At 39.8% G+C, this 19,248-nt stretch overlaps 1 protein-coding gene across 1 annotated transcript in view; it reads right to left on the minus strand.

Annotated features, from left to right (window-relative positions):
* The window catches only part of MAP7D3 (MAP7 domain containing 3), a 45,287-nt gene extending 27,516 nt beyond the window's left edge, over positions 1 to 17,771 (minus strand). Inside the window, exons 1-4 of the mRNA XM_062584660.1 lie at positions 17,665 to 17,771; positions 3,684 to 3,785; positions 2,792 to 2,872; positions 1,245 to 1,408 (exon numbers count right to left, since the gene is read on the minus strand). Of these exons, the coding sequence (XP_062440644.1) occupies positions 1,245 to 1,408; positions 2,792 to 2,872; positions 3,684 to 3,785; positions 17,665 to 17,749 (432 nt within the window). The 5' untranslated portion in view covers positions 17,750 to 17,771. The remainder of the gene's footprint in view (positions 1 to 1,244; positions 1,409 to 2,791; positions 2,873 to 3,683; positions 3,786 to 17,664) is intronic.
* Positions 17,772 to 19,248: the final 1,477 nt, after the last annotated feature.

Below are 19,248 nucleotides of genomic sequence, written 5' to 3' on the forward strand. Positions count from 1 at the left end.
TTTCCACATTATTCTCAACTGTGATTCTTACTCTACATTATTTAAGGAAGGTGATTAACTAAAATGAATTAGCTAATGTACCATACAAAACTATGGGAGACCGTGAATTTTTTCATGCACTTATACCTGCAAAACTTACAAGCGTAGATGGTATCTTGCTGGCAAAGAAAGTTTCTTTAAAAGCAATTGTTCTCTAATGCCAGAGTCTGAAAGCCAAGATCTGTTTTCACTTCCCAGTTAAAAGCAAAGTTTACAGGTCAAGCGTACCCTGTATTCCTACCTGCTAATTTCTTTGTGTACAACACTGTCTACAAGTATGATCTTCCCCTAGGGATCAGGTAAAGACAAAGTTAATACCATCAAATGCTCGCTGGCTAGTCCTTGTTCTCTTTGATCACTCATCCAGATGGTTGCTAAAAGGTATATCCACTATCTTCCAAATTGCATAAATAACGTACTGTACATGTAAGGGTAACATAACTCTTGAAGCACAAGGGATGGCTTTGCTCAAAGTATTTGCTTAAGAGATGATACCGCATCAGACATAATCTGATCACATCTTAGATGATACCACATCTTAGAATCTGCATCACATTTGATATCCACCAGCAGACCTGTTCTTCAGAAGGGGTGACAAGTTCATGTATTTATTTCTACTTTCAGCTTCTATGAATCTTACAACAATGAGTTCCATAACTCAAATAATGCTCTGTTGGTCAATGTGCAGTCAAAGCAAAGGTAAAGAGACAGTCAGGTAAGAACAGTCAATATAGCAGTAACAGTGAATTAGAAAAACCTGAAACATGACCTTCTTCGGTCACAGTTGTGTTCTTAGGAAGCAAGACACAGGAAAAATCTAAGACTAGTCACCCACGCTAATTTCAGACAGACTCTGTAAAGAGCAAGTTCACTAAAAGGAAGCTAGAAATCTAGCAATGAGGTTTCTTTTTCCATTCATGTTAAAAATAACCAAGCGCCAAACAGTAACTGAAGTTCCTGAAGTCCAGAGTGCCACAGGTATAGTTAAAACTAGGACAGGGACGGGGGAGGAGGAGATGAATCTATACAGCCCACTGTACAGATGTGTAAAACATCTTTATGCTTTAACACAGAGAGAATTCCTGCAACTTTCCAAGCAAACCAAAACAGGATGATGTAATCACTCTATTTTTCCTCACTTCAGGATATGGTAAGAACACAACATAGGAGTTTCTGTAAGACTATACAACTTTGATACACATTACCTTTTCCTCCTCTATTTTTTGTTTTCTCTTTTCTTCTACTGCTGCCCTCCGTTGTTCCTCCTTCTGCTTCTGTTCTTTTAGCTTTCTCTGCCTTTCTTCCAGTTGTTTTTCATACTGAAGTTTTGCTTTTCTTTCTTTTTCAAGGATTTGTGTCTCTTTGGCAGCTGTAAATTTTTATGAGAAATTAAAATCAAACTTTATTCATCAAGATTACAATGCAGTATAAAAGCAAGAGACTTCCAAGCAAAACTATCACTACTTAAAGGTAAACCATACAGCAAAATTAGTTTGTAATGTTGGATGACACTGCACATGACTACAGAGTTGTCTTTAATTCTGTCCCTAGGATAGGCATGAACTGGAACTTCTTCTGCCATTAGACTTTACTGACTACACAGAAATGTCAGGATACGCACATATGCTATATTATGCATACACTTTTCCTGCCACCGTACTAGTAAGCTAAGTATCAAAGGGCAGAATTTTCTGTGTTGTGATTCTCATTTTTTTACAGTAAGATATAACGAAAAGACATAAAGTACTGCGAAGATGGAAAAACAAAGCAGTTATCACATCTGAGTTGAGAATAATTATGTCGTTATTCTCCACAGCCTCCACCTAGAGACAGCTGTGCATAGTTTAACAGGAAGCTTCAACTCCTGCAACAAAATGCTAGCAGTTAAATACACAGCAGAGACATGTTCTGTAGCTAGACAGAAAAAATGTACTGAGAGACTAGATCATTACATCAGCATGCACAAGCAGTATCTACATGCAAGACCCAAAAGTACTTCTAAATCTACATATGCTCCAGCCCTATCCTCTCTCTACCTTAGGATAAGAAAAACATTCCCTTTCCTACATGCCTTTGCATATACGTGAGGAAACACAGACATGCTAGAGAGAGGGAGACACCAGTCCTCACAAGCTGGGAGACTCGTACAGGATCAGTACTGCAGGATTTATGGTGACCCTTGCTGCACATATATGCATCGAGATTCATATCACAAACAGCACAAATCTGAGCAAGAGTTTTATACTCTTCCCTGGGTCTTTGGTTCTTAACTAAGATAAAGTGTATACTGCCAACACTTCAACTGAGTCTTTTCAGTTTGCTAAGGAACAAGGAAAGAAGGGTTCAATGGCAATCAAGCCATTAAATTTTTCTGCTTTTCTCTGAATCACCCTTTCCCAAACCCTGGTCTTCAGGGCTACAGGAAGCAGTTCTAAGCTAAGAGATACTATTTTGTAAGTGTTTTTGTTAAGGTATTCAGTGAGAAACTGCTTAAATTTGCTTGGCACTCTCTAAGAAATGGAAGCTAGAAAGCGACATACAGCTTCAAGAACCTAAGAATTTCTGGAATGTTTTCCTCTCAAATTTAACTTCCCCATTCAGGTTCACACAGTCACTAAAGTGAGACACACAGTAGATTTTATTGTTGCCCCAAGCAAGCTGAAAAAGTGACAGAACAAGGAGTAAGAGAATAAATTATTTTTTTATGACAAATATTTTAGGAAATTATATTTATAATGGAAAATTAAAATACCATTTTGCTTTTCCCGTTCTTCCCTCCGCTCTCTGGCTAGTCTTTGTCTTTCTTCTGTTCTTAGAGTGGAACCATCTATCACTATCAAAAAAAAATTAAAAATAGGTAATTGTCCGTTATTTTGAACATTTAAATTAAGTAGTTGTAAGTCTAACTTTTGAAAGAATTGTTGAACATCCTGAGACACATACCATCAAAGAACTGCACACTTTATACAGAGATTAAAGATGTCATCTGTAAAATTTGGAAAAGGCTGACTACCCTTTCATTCCCCTTCCCGTTTCCTCACAACAACCAATCTAGTATCTTTAACAAGATCAGCAGAAAGTAGACACAAGATTAAAAGGTCCAACATATACACCCCAAAGATAGCCTGAGCAGAAGTCAGTCATGTTGTGAGAACACAAGCTTAATCCAAATATAGTTCTGGTCCTTATTCTTCTATTTGTTAACTCTTATGATCCAGAAAGACAGGAATCTAGGAAAACTCGATCTGGGAACAGTGAGCTTACTTGTCATCTAAATCTAAAGTGCTTTAGAATAGGCTAGTCTGCAGGCTAAGCAGAACTAAGATTTCTTGAGCCTTTGTAGGTATAAAAACATAAATTTCAGGCAGAAGCAAACTGGTAACCAGACCAGAACACACAAAAAAACTAATTTACCTTCTCTGTGATGCCCTGCCAAAAAGATAGGCAATTTTAGCAAATGAACTCCGAGCCAAGAAGAAAATTTGTCGTCAGAATCAGACCATTAATTAATCTACGAAGCCTGCCAGATGCTTCAAGCTCTGATCTCTTTTGAAGAAAGAGCTTTTAAAAAGATGTTTTATTCATCCTCACCAACATTCCCAGTGAACCCAGTAGTTCATTAGAAACAATGACCATAATTATACCTGGTTTAGTTGCTGTCTTTATGTTTATTGAGGTCTGGACTGCAACAGGGCTAATACCACTTTGGCTTCTTCTTTCTTCTGCTATGGCTTGGGCCGCAGCAACTGTGAGAAAACAGTCATTCCATATTAAGAAAAATGTTCTACAACTATATCTCACAAAAGAAAGCTGTGAAATCTATTTAAGGCTGCAGAACTTTTTATTACAAACTGAATCTGGGACTGCTCATCTTATAAACAAACAAAATAAAACTTTAGGAATTGCACTGTATTTGTATTTCATTCCAAACACTAATCTTTCTTGACAGAGAGCAGGAGAAAGAGAGAGACAGAACTCGTCAAATGTGATTTAAGACCTGGCACAGCTTTTTTTTTTTTCATACAAATGATGGTTAAAAAACCTTTTGTTGAAACATGTAGGCAAGGACTATATAGTTTCCAAAAAACCTAACTTGCTAACAGTGAACTTTTGCAAGAAGCGAGACAACATTTGGTAGACTTAGAGTCTGACTTATACTTAATAATACAGACTTTCTGCTACCATATTTGTATTTGCAGGCACTGGAAATACATATAGAATACAACAGAATAATATTCTTAGGAGCCCCAAGCAGGGAAAGCTTTCTTAAGAGCTTTCATTACCTCATGACATGGAACACAAAGTGGATTAGCTGTATAAAGTCAACCATTAAGGAATGTTTAGAAAGTATTTCTAAAATTGGATCTATAGGAATAAATCATACTTATAAATCAGACTCTACATCAATAAATAATTCGAGCATTCGTGCAGAGACCCTTTCACTTCATTCAAGTTTTGCGGAGGTGAGTGCAGTGGGGCTACAAGGCTCCATGCAAAAATCAAATTCTGGCAGTACTAATTTCATTAATTAACAAAACCCATTAAAAACTCAGGAAGACAAATTACTGTATCACTTTGCACAGATTTTTATTTTGGTATCAGCTTTCACTTTAATTAGTCACCTTTTAAGAGCACGAAGGTGAAGTGTTACAAAGAAGACAGGGCAACCTGCAGGACTCTGCACCACCTTCCTGCACAGCACTGACTGGCAGAGGGTTTTTCCCACAAGTGACATGTTTTCCTCCTCACCACTGTCCAGTCTCTTTGGGTGACAGACTAAGGGAAATAATTTGGACTCTTAGAAAAGCTTAACTTTGGGGAAAAAAGCAACCAAACAAAAAATGGAATAGACCAGACAGCACAACACCAAGGCAGCAAAGCCGCATTTGCAATAAACTACAATGCAGTGATTAAAAAAAATGTTAACATCTGTCTTAAACAGAAAAGGCAATTCTCAAAAGTAACATACAATGTTCTGTAATTTCAAGCATAACTTGAGGGATGAATAGTAAAATTTGGTGTTATATTTAAGAGAAAGAAGGCAGCTTTTCAATGATTTCAGGCTTTCCTTTAATAGAGTAGCACAGAATGCAAAGGAGGAAGGAAGAGTCTCTCTCTCCTTCATGTATTTCCATGACAACTAGCTCTGTCATGGTAATAATCCTCCCTAAGGCTGTGCCCAAGAACAATCACCTCAAAGTGTTTAATCCCATGTGATGGCAGTGATAAATGCTGATTACAATACTTATTCAGCAACTCTAAATTGTCACCCGCAGCTGTTGCCATGTCGTGAATTAATTTTTCATTGCAGCACCAAACAAAAGTCTTCCTCAATTCTCTCCATTACATCTCTGAGGCGCTTTTCAAACAAATAAGAGACTAGATACACTGCAATATGGTGAGATTACCAACTGGCAAAGAGAACAGCTTAAAAAAGAGGGCATATTATAATTTCACTATGTATATAAAACATCAATCAAAAAGCTGATTTTGTACAATATAGCATGCCATACAGCGAAAAATATGAATCCTGCTCAGTGGATCAACCAGAAAACAAAGTTTGCACAGCCACATATCCTGAACCCAACCACACTTGAAAACAGTACAATAAGAAACACAGCCTATTGTAGGTTTTTCTGAGAACAGGAACGTATCGCCAGAACATTTATGTCCAAGGACACCGTTGTAGAGCACAAAGGCTAAAAAGAACATAAGCGACTTTAAATATGATTTAAAATTAAGGTAAGTGCAGAAATCCAATTGCATTTTTTCTTCTGCCCCGGTGAGGGCATAGGTGAGAAAGGACAGGAGACGCATAGGCAGACTGAGCCACCTCAGTGAGGCTCAGATGGAAAGGAGCACGATGGAATAAATTCACCCTGCACACAAACAGGTTTATTTGAGTCCAACACTAGAATGTTGCCTCAACTCTCAGAAATGACAAACATCTGATTTTTTTGTAACAAAGCTACAGTAAGAAGCAAGTTGTAATTTAAAAAGGTACAAAATTAATCTTATTTTACTTCCAGAGTATTTTATGAATAGAAATCTTGATGAACAAACCAGTAACAATGCATTTATGAGACTATGTATTTATTTTAAAAAAGAAACAAATGAATAATGTTCATGATGAGAAAGTGCCAATTTCAAAAATGTGTCATCTCTGCAAGACAATTAGTTCATCTTAAAAATATAACTAAGGTTGAAAAAAATTACTTGAGGTTCTATAGAAGAACAGCAAAGTAGGTTAGAGAAACACTACAACTTGCAAAGGGCACGGGGGGAAAAAAAGGCTTCAAATACTTAGCAAAAGTATTCAGCATGTCAGTTAAAATATTTATGTTCGCTGCTTCAATGTCCCAGAATTTGAATAGAAACAACGTGCTTACAAATTTGAAACAGTAGATTTAAAGGCACTAGCAGTACAGCTTCATGTTACATGGACATAATCCACTTAACTTCACTACCACAGAAACTTAGAAATAAAAGTGAACTAGGGATTTAAGCAAAAGATTAGTAAAGGCAGAACAATCATCACGCTTGATGCATCCCCAAGAAGTGTGACTGAACCTCACAAGTTCACCATCCTCAGATCAACAGAAATTTTAACAACCTTTCTGATTTTTATCATAAATTTAAAATAGAAATTTGTGATCTTTTAAAACTAGCGTTCTACAGCTGTAAGAAAAAAAATGAAATTGCATGCTATTGTACTGTGCAACCTTTAAAAAATACATTTTTTATTTTGTTGTAATATGAATAAATTCTAACTTTCAACAATACATATATTTAATATTTAAATATTAAATATATATGTATAAATATTAAAAAGGATGCTTACAGGTCTTTTAGTACAGTTTTCTGTAACGAACGCTGTCATCTGCTATGGAGTGAAGCTTCACTGAAAAAAATTTTACACAAAAGCAATCTATCTCTGCGAAATGAGCCTAATACTTCCCTAATCATTGAGAATACCCAGAAAGGAAAACCAGTTAATAGCCATTTCACTGCAACCCATGTCATTTGCCACGTTACTGGGGGATGCATTCACCAAGATTTCTACTGAACCTTCATCCTCATTTAACATTATGTATCTGGTCAAGTATATTATGAACAAACCAAACCAACAAAAGCATCAAGAATTGCCCACTCCTTGAGGCAAGACACCAGATAAAACAAACTATTCCGTTTCTTTCAAATATCTTTCAGCTCATAACGTAGCTAACAACACAAGTATGACGGTGCTCTCCTTGCTCTGAGTATGACGGCACTTCCCCTCACTGATCAGGTTTCCAATATGCCCTGATGAGACTGGAGCTAAAAATAAAACCTAATTTCTATTTCTATCCTTGCCCTGAGGTAATACTCTTGGTCCCTGCCAAGGAAGACTGTCAAAGGACCCACACTGTTCTTAGTAAAACTCATCAAGAACTGTACTGGCTCTGTATCTAGCAAGGTTTAGGACTTCCATCACATCTTTTTCAGGGTACCTTTGGACTGATAAAACACTCTTCCACTCTTCCTTTCCCATACTGAGCGAGAAAGAAAGCAGAACACACTGATTTTCACAGCAATCCTTCTGGTTGTTATGATTTAATGACTCATTATGAAAACAAACGAAAATCCCAGATTGAGTCACTGAAAACTAAGGTTAGGAGCTCTCCTGGCCGTTAAGGTTTGTTATCTAAACCTTTTCTAAATCTAAATGTTTTCAAAAAAGTTTACAGCAGGTAATAAGTCTGTATGCTCTGAATAAAACAATACTGAATTCTACTTGCATCAAATCTGCAATATGCCATTTTTGTCTTGCTCCGCTATAGCACTTACTGTTTGCCTAGCTGCTAGTAATCTTTTTCCGTAAAACATTTCAGATCCTGTTTCTTTTAATAATTTTTTTGGCACATGCTCTTAGGAAAGCAGGAGAAGTTAGGATTCTAGTTGGAGATCTCTGTGCATTTTCTTTTATGCTGATTTCCATTCATTAATTAACACAGGTTAGACAGACGGGTACAAGATGATATGGTACTGACAAGTACTACTTTTACACCATCAATCCTTGCTCAGAGGATAATCCTTGCTCCAGAATAAGGATGCACCCTCACATAAACAGGTAGATAACAACAACAGGCAGAAAGACGCTCTATGCTATCCTCGTCTTCTCTTTCTTCCTACATTTTCCCAGTAACTCTCATCTCCCACTTTGGGTTGCAGTGGCTGACTGACTCCTCCACAACCAAACACACAAGCCTCCCAGTAGGCACCTCCTGACTGACCAGCTGGAAGGCAGATGGTTCTCCTGTTTTGTCTGGTCACTCACCAGATGGGGAAGCACAAAGACCTCCATAAAACAGCACATGCCGTCTCTCAGCTTTAGTAGGCCAAGAGAGCTTCATGCTGTCTTATCCTTACTCTAGATTTTGTTTGCAGGCTTTCATTTTATATTTACTCCCTATATGTGTTACCTATTTTATTACATTAATGTGCTTTTCTCTCCCACAGAACTTGTCATGGTAGTATTTAAGTCTACTTCTGCAACTAATTCTCTAAAACAATCTGGTTTTCTTCTCAACGTTCAAGATAGTTTAGGATGATTTCTTTAATTCATCATAAATACAGACTGCACTGCAAAACTGCTCAATACAAGCACTTCTTTGTAGTGTATGAACAGCGGGTCCACAAAAAAACACTTGAGACATTTTTCAAAAAATATAAGTTATTATTTACCCTTAAACATCTATAGCTAGGAGCTGGTAACATTAAAAAAAAAAAAAAAAAAAAAAAAAAAAAAAAAAAAAACCCACACCCACAAAACACTACTTACTTTTAATAAGGCAACCTAAAAGGACACAGCAGAAGCAATCTCCAAGACATGTTACTACATTTATTCAGCCTAAGGCATGCTCAGAGAGGCACCAGTAAGGTTACTTGTTAGAATAATTTGTGGGTTGATCTCTGTTCACTTTTCCCAAGGGGAAGAACACAAGCTAAGCCAAACTAGAAGGTAGTAAGAGCACAGACCAAGGAATCAAAATTTGTCCTTAGAAGAAAGAACAGCCATCTCAAAAAATTTTCTATAGTCAGAGATACCATATTATTGTCCAAAAGCAGCATAACCTCAATGGAAGGAATCATTCTCATTCTTGCTGTGTCCCCTGTTCTCTTACTTTAGACTTTCTCACACTGCTCTGCCAAGAGTTAGGCTCCTCTCTACTCAGTCATGAGGCAACTGCCAGCCTAGTGCTTAAAGAGGAAGATGAGGTGTCACCAGCTCTTGCAGAAGCCATTTTAACGCTGGTAGGAACCACTGCATGAAGCATGTGCACAGAAGGCTCTAAAGGAGCTGACAATCTAAATCCACTCCCTTCTCTGAAAAAGAGATTAGGCTTCACAATTTGGGGTTCTTTATTAGTAAGATATGCTATTACTCATCATCTGAAAGACACAAAACTGAACTGTGGCAGATACTCTATTCTCAATTACTCACTAGCTCTCCGTTTCCTTCTGTTTTTTTCCCCCATAGTTCTTACTCACTTTCGAAAAGCCAAGTGAAAAAGCTTTGCATTTAGCACAATCCAGCTTTCTCCAGGCCTTTTTTTAAGAAAGGGCTCCTTCTCCAATCACTTTTGATATGATAATATGATTTGTACAAAAAAGATATTTCAAAGGAGAGAATTCTCCAGTTCACATATTCCCCACTCTCTGCAAGGTTTAATACAACTCAGATTTCCCTGCTCTATCTGGCATTAGTTATTAATCTGTTTATTGCATTGTGCTTACAAAGCTTATCTGCACAATGACCTCTCTTTAGAATTGATGCTTCCTACACGAAAGAATATACAAGCCTTACAATCCCATTTGTATTCCTTAGCAAATGGCCATGCACTGCTGTTGTTTCTTTGCTGTCTAGAAGCACGGTGGTATTAAGACACAGCTACAGAGAAGCCCAAGATTTGGAAAGGTTGGAATACTCATTTTGTTTCTCAGTGAAAGAGCAAGTCACTAAGATATTTGTACTCTATGTAAAATTCTCCACCAGAATATATTAAGGTTGCATTTTCAATCTAAAGAGAATATTTTTGCACAAAGTTTCTGTGGGTTGGTAACCACAAACTCTTCTTGCCAACTGCAAAATAAACAGAATTTGCTTTCATCCACCTTGGATGATTTCTTTTAAAGAAATATTAGACACTGACTTTAATGCTGACGCAACAAATTATGACTAAAAGTACCTTCTGAACCTCCATAATTGTAACAGAGATCAGTATTTATCTATTTCTGCATAGTGGAAGTGTCAATATTTCCTAACACATTGGCCCAACATGAAAACAGTTTATGTGATAAATATACTCTTATATTACTTCAAGTGGATTCACAGTGAAACTGAGAGTTATGCACCATAAGCTGTACATTTACATATAGGTATATACAGATTAAATGCTCCAAACCTGACAGAATTAGACACAGCTTTAACTGCTACACAGAGAACAAAAAATGCAAAATGGTGGAGTTTTAAACACAGAGCAGAGCATTATTTGTACCTTCTCTGCCATACAGATCATTTTCTTTCAAAGCTAATGCTTCCCAGTGCATCACGCTCCTGGAGTAAATTTGGAAAAAAATGTATTTTGTGCCTCAGACTGGATCAGGTCCATGCATGTGAGAGCAGTCCCACATCTGACTTGCACAGCAGTTTAGTTCCCACTGGCACTTCAAACTTAAGTGTCAGCAAAAGCTAAACAGAGGCACAAATCAGCTAGTTCCACTTTAGTCCTCTAGCTATGGAAGGGTCCTTAAACTCACTCCTGTTCACACATCTGCACCTTAAATTAAGCCTGCTGCAAAAAGTAACTTCAAGAAAAAATTCTGGTTCTCCTTCACATTTGTTTTCCCCACCGTATTATTTCTTTTCAGTTGCACTATCTGTAACACTGGAAATCAGCTAGCTTCTCCTACCCCCTGCTTCCCCCCTTCCTGAGCAGTCCGGTTCCTTTGCTCGTTCAGAGCATTTTCTCGCGAACGCTTTTGTCCTCTCGCCCGCAGGCTGGCTATTGTTGAGTGCACCCAGCCCAAACAATGCCCCCAGTAGCACAGCCTAGCACTGCAAGTCACAACTAACTTGAGACACATTCTGTAAAAGCACAATTTTGAGCTGTTTTCAGACGGAAGGATAATAGTTTCTTCACATGATACAATGAAAACTATTGCTCTTGCTTTGTACACTGGATGAATTTCTTACAGCAACTTCAGAACTCATCCTAATACTGTTTCTGCTTCTCAACAAGAGGGGCTACATAGGCATTACCTCCACGAGAGGAGCCTTCAGGCTAATACAGCATTGACATACAAGCTTCCATCACAACAGTGCTAGAAGATGGTGGCAAGTTAACAGTGTTTAACGCTGCAAAAGTAGAGGCTAGAGCAGAACACTGTGGTATAAAATGGAATTAAACTGTAAATTCTCTTAAAACTGAATGCTTAATCTAAAAATTAAAATGAAAGTTCTGATAAGAGGCATTCCTCCAAAATAACGTAAGACCCCAGGGAACTAATCAAGAATCGACCCCTGCCCACAAGCTTAAAGAATGGGTAAGTGAAAAATGACAGATGGGTGAAAAAAAACAAGTAGGATAAAAGGGCAGAAGAGGACAATAAAAAGTTAAGAAACTATGATTTTGTTTAATAAATTGAAGGCTCAGTTCATCTTCTGCTTAATCATTATCTAATGGCAGAGAAGTCTTCCAGAGAAATCTGAAAGTGAGTAAGGTAACACTTAACTGATTTGGTCTGGAGACTACCACCTGAGGCTCTGAATGTCCAAAACACAACTTACCATTGATCAACATTATGCCACAAACTTGTTTTTCTTTAAGAAACAATCTCAACAAAACTAAAGAGAAGATAAACTTTACATTTAACAGAATCAATTTATTGATTTTTGTTCTTTAAATATAAATTCTTATTCTTGTAACCAACCTCTCTCTAACTTTGGAGAGGGATATTAACACTTAAAAGCTTTAAGACATTTGCCCAGAAAACATAGTTCAAAGGCCAATACTGTATCTTTGCTGCCTCCCAAGATTTAGGTTAGCACATTTAAACATCAGTAGATGTTAATAAATTAAGAGTCCGTTAAGCACTCAAAGAACAATATTTTTAAAGTTCCTTTTGACTTATGAAAAGGGAAAACACTGTGAGGAAGGGATCTAGGCGTTCTGAACACTGCTAGTGCTATTTGCTTCAAATGCAACTGGAACTGTGGAATCCTTCACTTGGAAAGCAGAAGTTCAAAACTGTCTGGAAAATGAAAATTATTTAGAAGAACACAAATGCCAAGCAAGCAGGCCTGCCTGCCTTAAAAAGCAGATGATAATGCCCACTTCTCTACATTATGTACAATACACATTTATGTTGTGGATCACTGGGGCACTATATATGGCACCTAATGGCTCTCTCCTTCAAATTAAAACATATTGAACAACAATTGATTTTCTGCCACAAATCCCAAACTCCAGACAAATTAATCACTAACATCTAGAACAGTTTTAATTACTGGACAGGCCTGTGCAAACATATCAAAAGCATATCCTCAATTAAGAACTACCTGGTTGTAAAGCTGTATAATTAGAAGCTAAATGGTTCTAATTCACTTGTGGTAGACCAGGAATTTGAAGTCTCTAGTTTGTTTTTAAAGCACCGCAAGTCATCTGATAAGTCATATTCAGATAAGTCACTTAAATTGCATGCTCAGAATTTTAATTATCAGAATATCGTTTCACAATATGACTGCAGGTATTTCTGAACAATGAAGTTTTTAATTAAAGATATAAATATTTAGAAATACTTCTGTAATTATGACTATCTCAGGGTATTTCTGCATCTTGCACAGTATCTCAGTCCTTTTTTTTCTAAAATCTCTCACCACATTTAAGAACTGAGAATTAATATCAACACTTTTCAGTAAGAACACAGATAGGCACACTTTTAAGGAAAGTGCACAAAGAGGAGGCAGTCCTTAATCCAAGTCACATTTTATGGCTTTGTACAGTTAGCGAGAGTTCAAGCCATGGTATCTCTGGGCTTTTGCCATTACACTAGCAATCCTTGCAAGACTTCTTTAATACTTTCATCCGAACTGAAGCATGAAATCCAAATGTATGTTTTCCAATTTTAACATATAAAGGAATATGTAGAGAATCCAACATTCTACACGAGAAGTTTCCATATGAGAAATATGTTGCATTTGCATGTGGTATTACTTGAGATTTTTTTATATGCTTGACAGCAATGAGGATATTTTTCTTGAATGCATTTGGAGGAATTTGAAGAACTTAGAAAGTTTTAAATTAGAATAAAATCTTTTTTTTATAGACCACATACAACTGGAAGTAATCCTCAAAATGTTAAGCACCTAATGTGTAGCATACATCTTTGTGAATCAGTGTGAAATTATTTCTACTCTGTACTACTGTATTTCCACCAACAAGAAGAGAATGAAATTAAGACTAATAGTCATTACTATTACATTTAGTTTTCAGCCTTACCAGGGAACATTATCTCTCACCACTGGGGCCTACATGACATCCAATTTTGGTACAGTTTTATGCATTTATCACTTTGGCACTCTGGTAAGCAGCACTACTACTACTTCCTTGCAGGGGAAAAAACCTGAAGCACAAAGATCTGAAAGAACTTCTCCAAAGTTACCAGAAATCTGACAAAACAAGAAACTAATCCCAGATCTAGTGAATGACAGTAATGCCCCAGTCACTAGGTCACTCTTGCTCCACAGACTGAAGCAGTATGAGTCACTCGTGCAAATACCACCAAGGCAGGACAATTGAATACTGAGGATGTTTTCACTCTAATGTCTCCATGCTATTAGGAACCTGGCAAAGGAATAGCTTCCCTGTCTCACAGCTTCCCAGACATGTTTTGAAGCCCACCCCTGGTCACAATCACTCTGTAAAACACAGAGGATTTTGAGAATCTACATTAAAAAGAAAATTCTTTCTTCCAGGAAGAAACTCCGATGCAGAGGTTAATTCATCAGTTGTTTGACAGTTAGGTGCTCCCCGATCCCAAAGCACATTCGCTACACACCACTCATCTTCCAGCTTACTAACTCCTGCTATGTGATTTTGCCACCAAGCCCCTGCCAAGTTCTCTAGTACTTCTATATTTTTTGCTTTTAACTTGTGCTCTTAAGTCAGACTTTATTAGATAGCTATTACCTAGAGATCACACAAATCAGCATACATTCCTGACTACTTGCTTAAGCAATGAAGTTTCCCTATTAGTTATTCAGCCTCCTTTTAGTCTTAATTCTGCACGTACATAATCAGTAAAGAAGTCAAAGGAACTGTGTCCCAGGCAAGACAGACAAAGCCAGATAGTGTCACTTACACAGGGAGGAAGCAATTAAACTGACTGAAGCTGTTACTTTTAGTAGATAAGTTCCAACCAAACTGGGCTTAGCTATGGAAGTAACAGTAATTATGCCTGCAGCTAGATTTGCTTAAAAAGGCCAGAGGAAGAGGGCACTTTATTTTGGTTCCATGTTCTGAGATAGCATAGATTTCCTAAAAGATTGTATAGGTCTCAAAAAGGAAAAATATATGTATATATACTGTTTTAGTATTTTTTGAACAAACTTCCCAATAGTGATTCAGTATATTGTGGAAAACCTAGCAACAGTGAAGCCAAGCTCTTGCAAAAGCAAACATACATCCACTATCACTGATATGACAAAGGTCAAGACTTCAGTTTTTAGTGAAAATGAAGATAAAACAGTAGAATAAATGCAGACTACAAGTTTAAAATATTTTTAAATTCTAGTTAGCGATATCTCTCAGAAAAAAACCCTCACTGACTGTGTAAATGACAAGTAACTGACTATTCCCCCTTCTCAAATCTTTACAAGCTCAGTAGCATTTACAGTATTAAAATACTAGCAAAAATTCCTTTGAATTTGAAGTATGACAACAGCACTCACAAAGCACAACAGTGGAATAAGAAACTGCCATTTTTGCACTGCTGTTTCACAGCATACAATCACACTTCACATCTAGTTTAGGTTTCCTGTTCGTGCATCACCAGCAGAAGTGTTAACTAGATTCTAACTGCGTGAGCTTTCTGCTTTATGCTGCCTAACTAAAGGAAGTAAGATTGGACAAGTGCGTAAGGATGGAAAATTAATGCAAAGAAATTGTAGAACTGACACTGCAGGCATGATTTGGCCTGCAGAATCTCAAATACAGTTGATAAAGAAACACTTTTTTCTTCTCTCAATATTAGCTTAAATTGGCAAGAAAAAGATTTCCCTTAAACTTACCACACTGACATGGAAGTTAGTAACATCTGGCATTATGGGGTTCTACGTTTTCAAGGCCTAGAACAATTAAGAAGTTCAATCAGCCAAAGACCAAACCAGTATCAAAAGGCTAATAATAGTGAGCGGAAGTATGGAGCAAGAATCCTGTAGTGTCTTGTATTAAGGAGCTAGAAAAGGAACACAAATGTATCGCCAATCCTGAGTAGCAGGAGGATCCAGAAAGATGCTGCCCATCTTTATCTATCATCCTTAAACAGAAGAATTCCAGCTAGAAGTTCACAGTCAAAGGTCTGATGCTGCTTGTGGCACTATATTCTGCTTTTCTTAGATGTTTGCTCTCCAGATTGATAAGGATGCTAAGGTATACTTGCCCGCAGACCAGCAGAACCGGGGGTAAGTATTCCAGCTAGCAGAAATTTTACAAATTAGAAGCTCACTACTCAGTGAACAGTGTTTAGAAAGAAAGAGTTATGTTCTTCTGCCCACACCTCCAAACCTGCCAAAAAGCAGCAGCGTGGGACAGAACAAGGTTTCTAATGGTCTTTTTTACAGATCTGCTCCAAACAGCTGCAGTATCAGACTTGGTTGCTGTTCACAACTTTGCCAAGCAGCAACAAATACAGTGGCAATTATCTTGCAAATTCCACTGTTAACCACTGGATTGTGAGGATGATTTCTAAACATTGCTTGCTTTCTCCAGATAGGGGGGGAATGCTGCTGACAAGAAGGCAGGAACAGAAGCGCAGTGGCCTGTACACTCACAATATCGCTTCAATTCACATCAGCAACGTGAGTTCATCTTCTAACATGTAACTGCTAGAAACACGTTCCACGTAAACTGAAGTTTAGATTCTGGTTCAGCGACTTCTTCCCCCTCAGGCAAAAAAATAAAATAAAATAAAATAAAATAAAATAAAAATAAAGGTCTACCCTTTCTAGGATCTAATTGGGTTTTTGTTGTTGTTCTCAAGATGATGTGCATATTTGAGCATATGCGTATCTAAAGAGAGATGGAGCTGCCTGGTTCAAGGAACCTTTCACCTCTGGCTGTTGGACTAAATGTTGATGGCTGTCAGGAAGCGTGAGAGGCCTCTGCATGAGGCCTTCAGAAACATTCAGGACCCCCAGTTTATGAGCATCCAATACACAAAATAAAATTCAGCAGTTCTTGCAGCAAGGATGGTGATTTGCACAGGTGGGAAGCACCTTCTGGCAGATCGTTATCTTTCCGAAGCACTTAAGATTGTCTTAATTTTGGAGAAGGAAAAAAAATGAAATAATTAATGAGTATTTCTGACACAGTATGCTGAAGAAGAAAACCTGCCAGATATAAGCTGATGATTCATGACCTTTGGCCAGCACTGTTCTTTAAGTAATTACACAGACACATTGAAAAAGAGTCAAAGGAGAGCTTGCCAGAGTAGTTTTTGTACATAGTCCAGGTTAGTTAGCTTAGATCAAACTAACAAATCAAAATCATGATAATTCTTCTTATTTTTCTAAGTCTGTGATACGAAGATGTTTATCTTTTATAATGGCTCACCCACAAAGCTAACGTGTGCAGCTGCACCACGAAATTATCCTGGAGCATGCTTCACACCTGCACAACTCTCATTCCACAGAGTATGATATTATTAAGGATCCCAAGTATAAATAGATACATAAACACACCCGAGGACAAGACCAAAGCAGCGCAGAGCTATATTTAAGTTTCTCTAACCCTCTTAGGATAGCGATTCAAAAAGGAAGGAAGAAGAAGAGAAAGGAAGAAGAATGTTTTCATTAGGAAACAGTGTTGGGGACTGTCCCATCCTTCTGGGGCAGCCGAGGGAGGTGACACCAGGGGCAAAACACTTGCAGCAGCGGCGAGCCGGCGTGCAAGAGCCCTCCGGGGGAGGAAGTCTGGATCTTGAAGAGGGCAGGAAAAACGGGCGAGTCCCTCGGCGCCGCGGCCCCGCAGCCGCGCCGGCCCCGGCCCGCGCCCGGCCAGGAGGCGAGGCCGGCGGCGGGCCGCGCCGCGGCCACCTGCGGGCGGCGGCCGGGGGGACTCGGGCAGCCCCGCGAGGAAGGCGGGAGGCGCTCCTCTTCCTCAGGGCGCGGCGGAAGCGCCCGGGCTCCCGCGCCCGCTCCCCGCCACCAGGGCGGCACAGGGGGAAGGAGGCCGAGGGCAGAGCCGGGGGGGCAGGGGGGGGACAGGCCGGGCGGCCGCGCCGTGCCCGCGGGGGGCCCCGAGGCCGCCCCCCACACCTCCCCCCACCTCTCCTCCCTCCCGGGGCCGCGCCGCCGGCTCTCACCCATCTGCTCCCGCAGCCCCTTCAAGGAGGAGGAGGAGGAAGAGGAGGAGGAGGGGGGGGCCGCGCCGCCGCCGCCCTCCGCCATCTTCAGCGCCGGGCCGCGCGACTGCGGCCGGGCGGGAGGGGGAGGCGGGAGCGCGGCGCGCAGTGCGCAGGCGCGGGGGCGCGTCTTGGGTTTTACCAATCCTGTGGAAATTTAGGTTCATTGAACGGGAAAGAAAGCGGCAGCCGCGAGTGTGCGGCTCCCGCGGGTTTGCAGGCGCTCGCCGGCCGCAGGCCAGGCCAGGCCAGGCCAGGCCAGGCCAGGCCAGGCCGTGAGGTGCTTCACGCACCCGCCCTGTGCGTGGCCGCTGCTGCGCGCTGCCGGCGCTTGTACACGGCCGTTTCTGCCCAAACGCGCCGTTGTGCGTGTTCCCGAAAGCGTAACGGTGTGAGGTGAGGTGAGCGAGCCGTCCGGCAAAAAGAAGAAATAAACAAAAAAAAACCCAAAGCGTTGAATGAGCTCGCACGTGCTCTTGTCCCCGTGCCTCGTGTTTGCCGCCCGTTTTGCTGCCCGTTTTCTGGTCGGTGACTTCTGGGACGGTCCTCTCCCGCTCTGCCCCTGGGCTCGCGCCTGGGGAAGGGCGAGGATGAAGGGCCATCAGTGGCCTCACCAGAGGAGACCTGCTTGGGGCCTTGTGCAGAAAAGCGCCTGTGAAATCCCCAAGGGACGTTTACCTGTCCGAGAGCCACAGAGCTGTCCCAAAAGTAGGGAGAATGTGGAAAAGTAGCAACTTGATCACATAGTTTAAAGGAACTCTGGAAAATTTTGGAGCAGGGCTCCATTTTAGCTTGAAAAGTGTGACCACAGACTCGCTCCGTTCTTTGCCTCTCGTTCGTCGTATTGGCTTTCCCCAATATGGGGACGTCAGAGGGGTCTTTGTCTCTCGTTTCCCCTTGGTGTTACAAAACGCCACTCGCTATTGTTATTTAAAACAAAGGGGCAGCTAAAGGGGCAAAAAAGAACAAAATCTGTGCCCAATTTCCCAAGTCTGCATTAATAATATGTAGTAATAATAGCCTGCATTTGCACAGCGCTTCCACTTAGCAATCTCAGTGTGCTTTACGCACATGCTGAAATTAAACTTCGTCTTTCCACTGAGAGAGAATTAGGTGCGTTGCCTTCACTGTACAGGTGAGAAACAGAGTCACGGAAATCAAAGTCTGTGGTTATCACTGTTATTTTTTGCCACTGCCTTTCACCAACAGCTATTTTGAAATGTATCCAAAATGCTTTCTCTAGTGCTGTACAACATAAACTACTATGGATACGGTCAGACTACATGACAAAAATGGTCAGACTACATGATAGAATATAGTTTTTATGTTTTTGCAAGATCCATAGGTAATGTGTTGTTACGAGACTATACTATCCATATGTCTACAAATAGAGTACTTGTGGAGGTTTGTGTGCCTTTGAATGTGATTAGGTTACCTATATGTCCCTTCCAGTTAAGGAATTTCTTTAATACACTGTGCAATAAAAGGGGGGCAACCTCCATTTATCCATTTTTTTCCTCTGAGGAAAAATAAGAAAATCAGCCT

The sequence above is a fragment of the Rhea pennata genome, chromosome 11 (assembly GCF_028389875.1).
Source record: "Rhea pennata isolate bPtePen1 chromosome 11, bPtePen1.pri, whole genome shotgun sequence".
Lineage (NCBI taxonomy): Eukaryota > Metazoa > Chordata > Aves > Rheiformes > Rheidae > Rhea > Rhea pennata.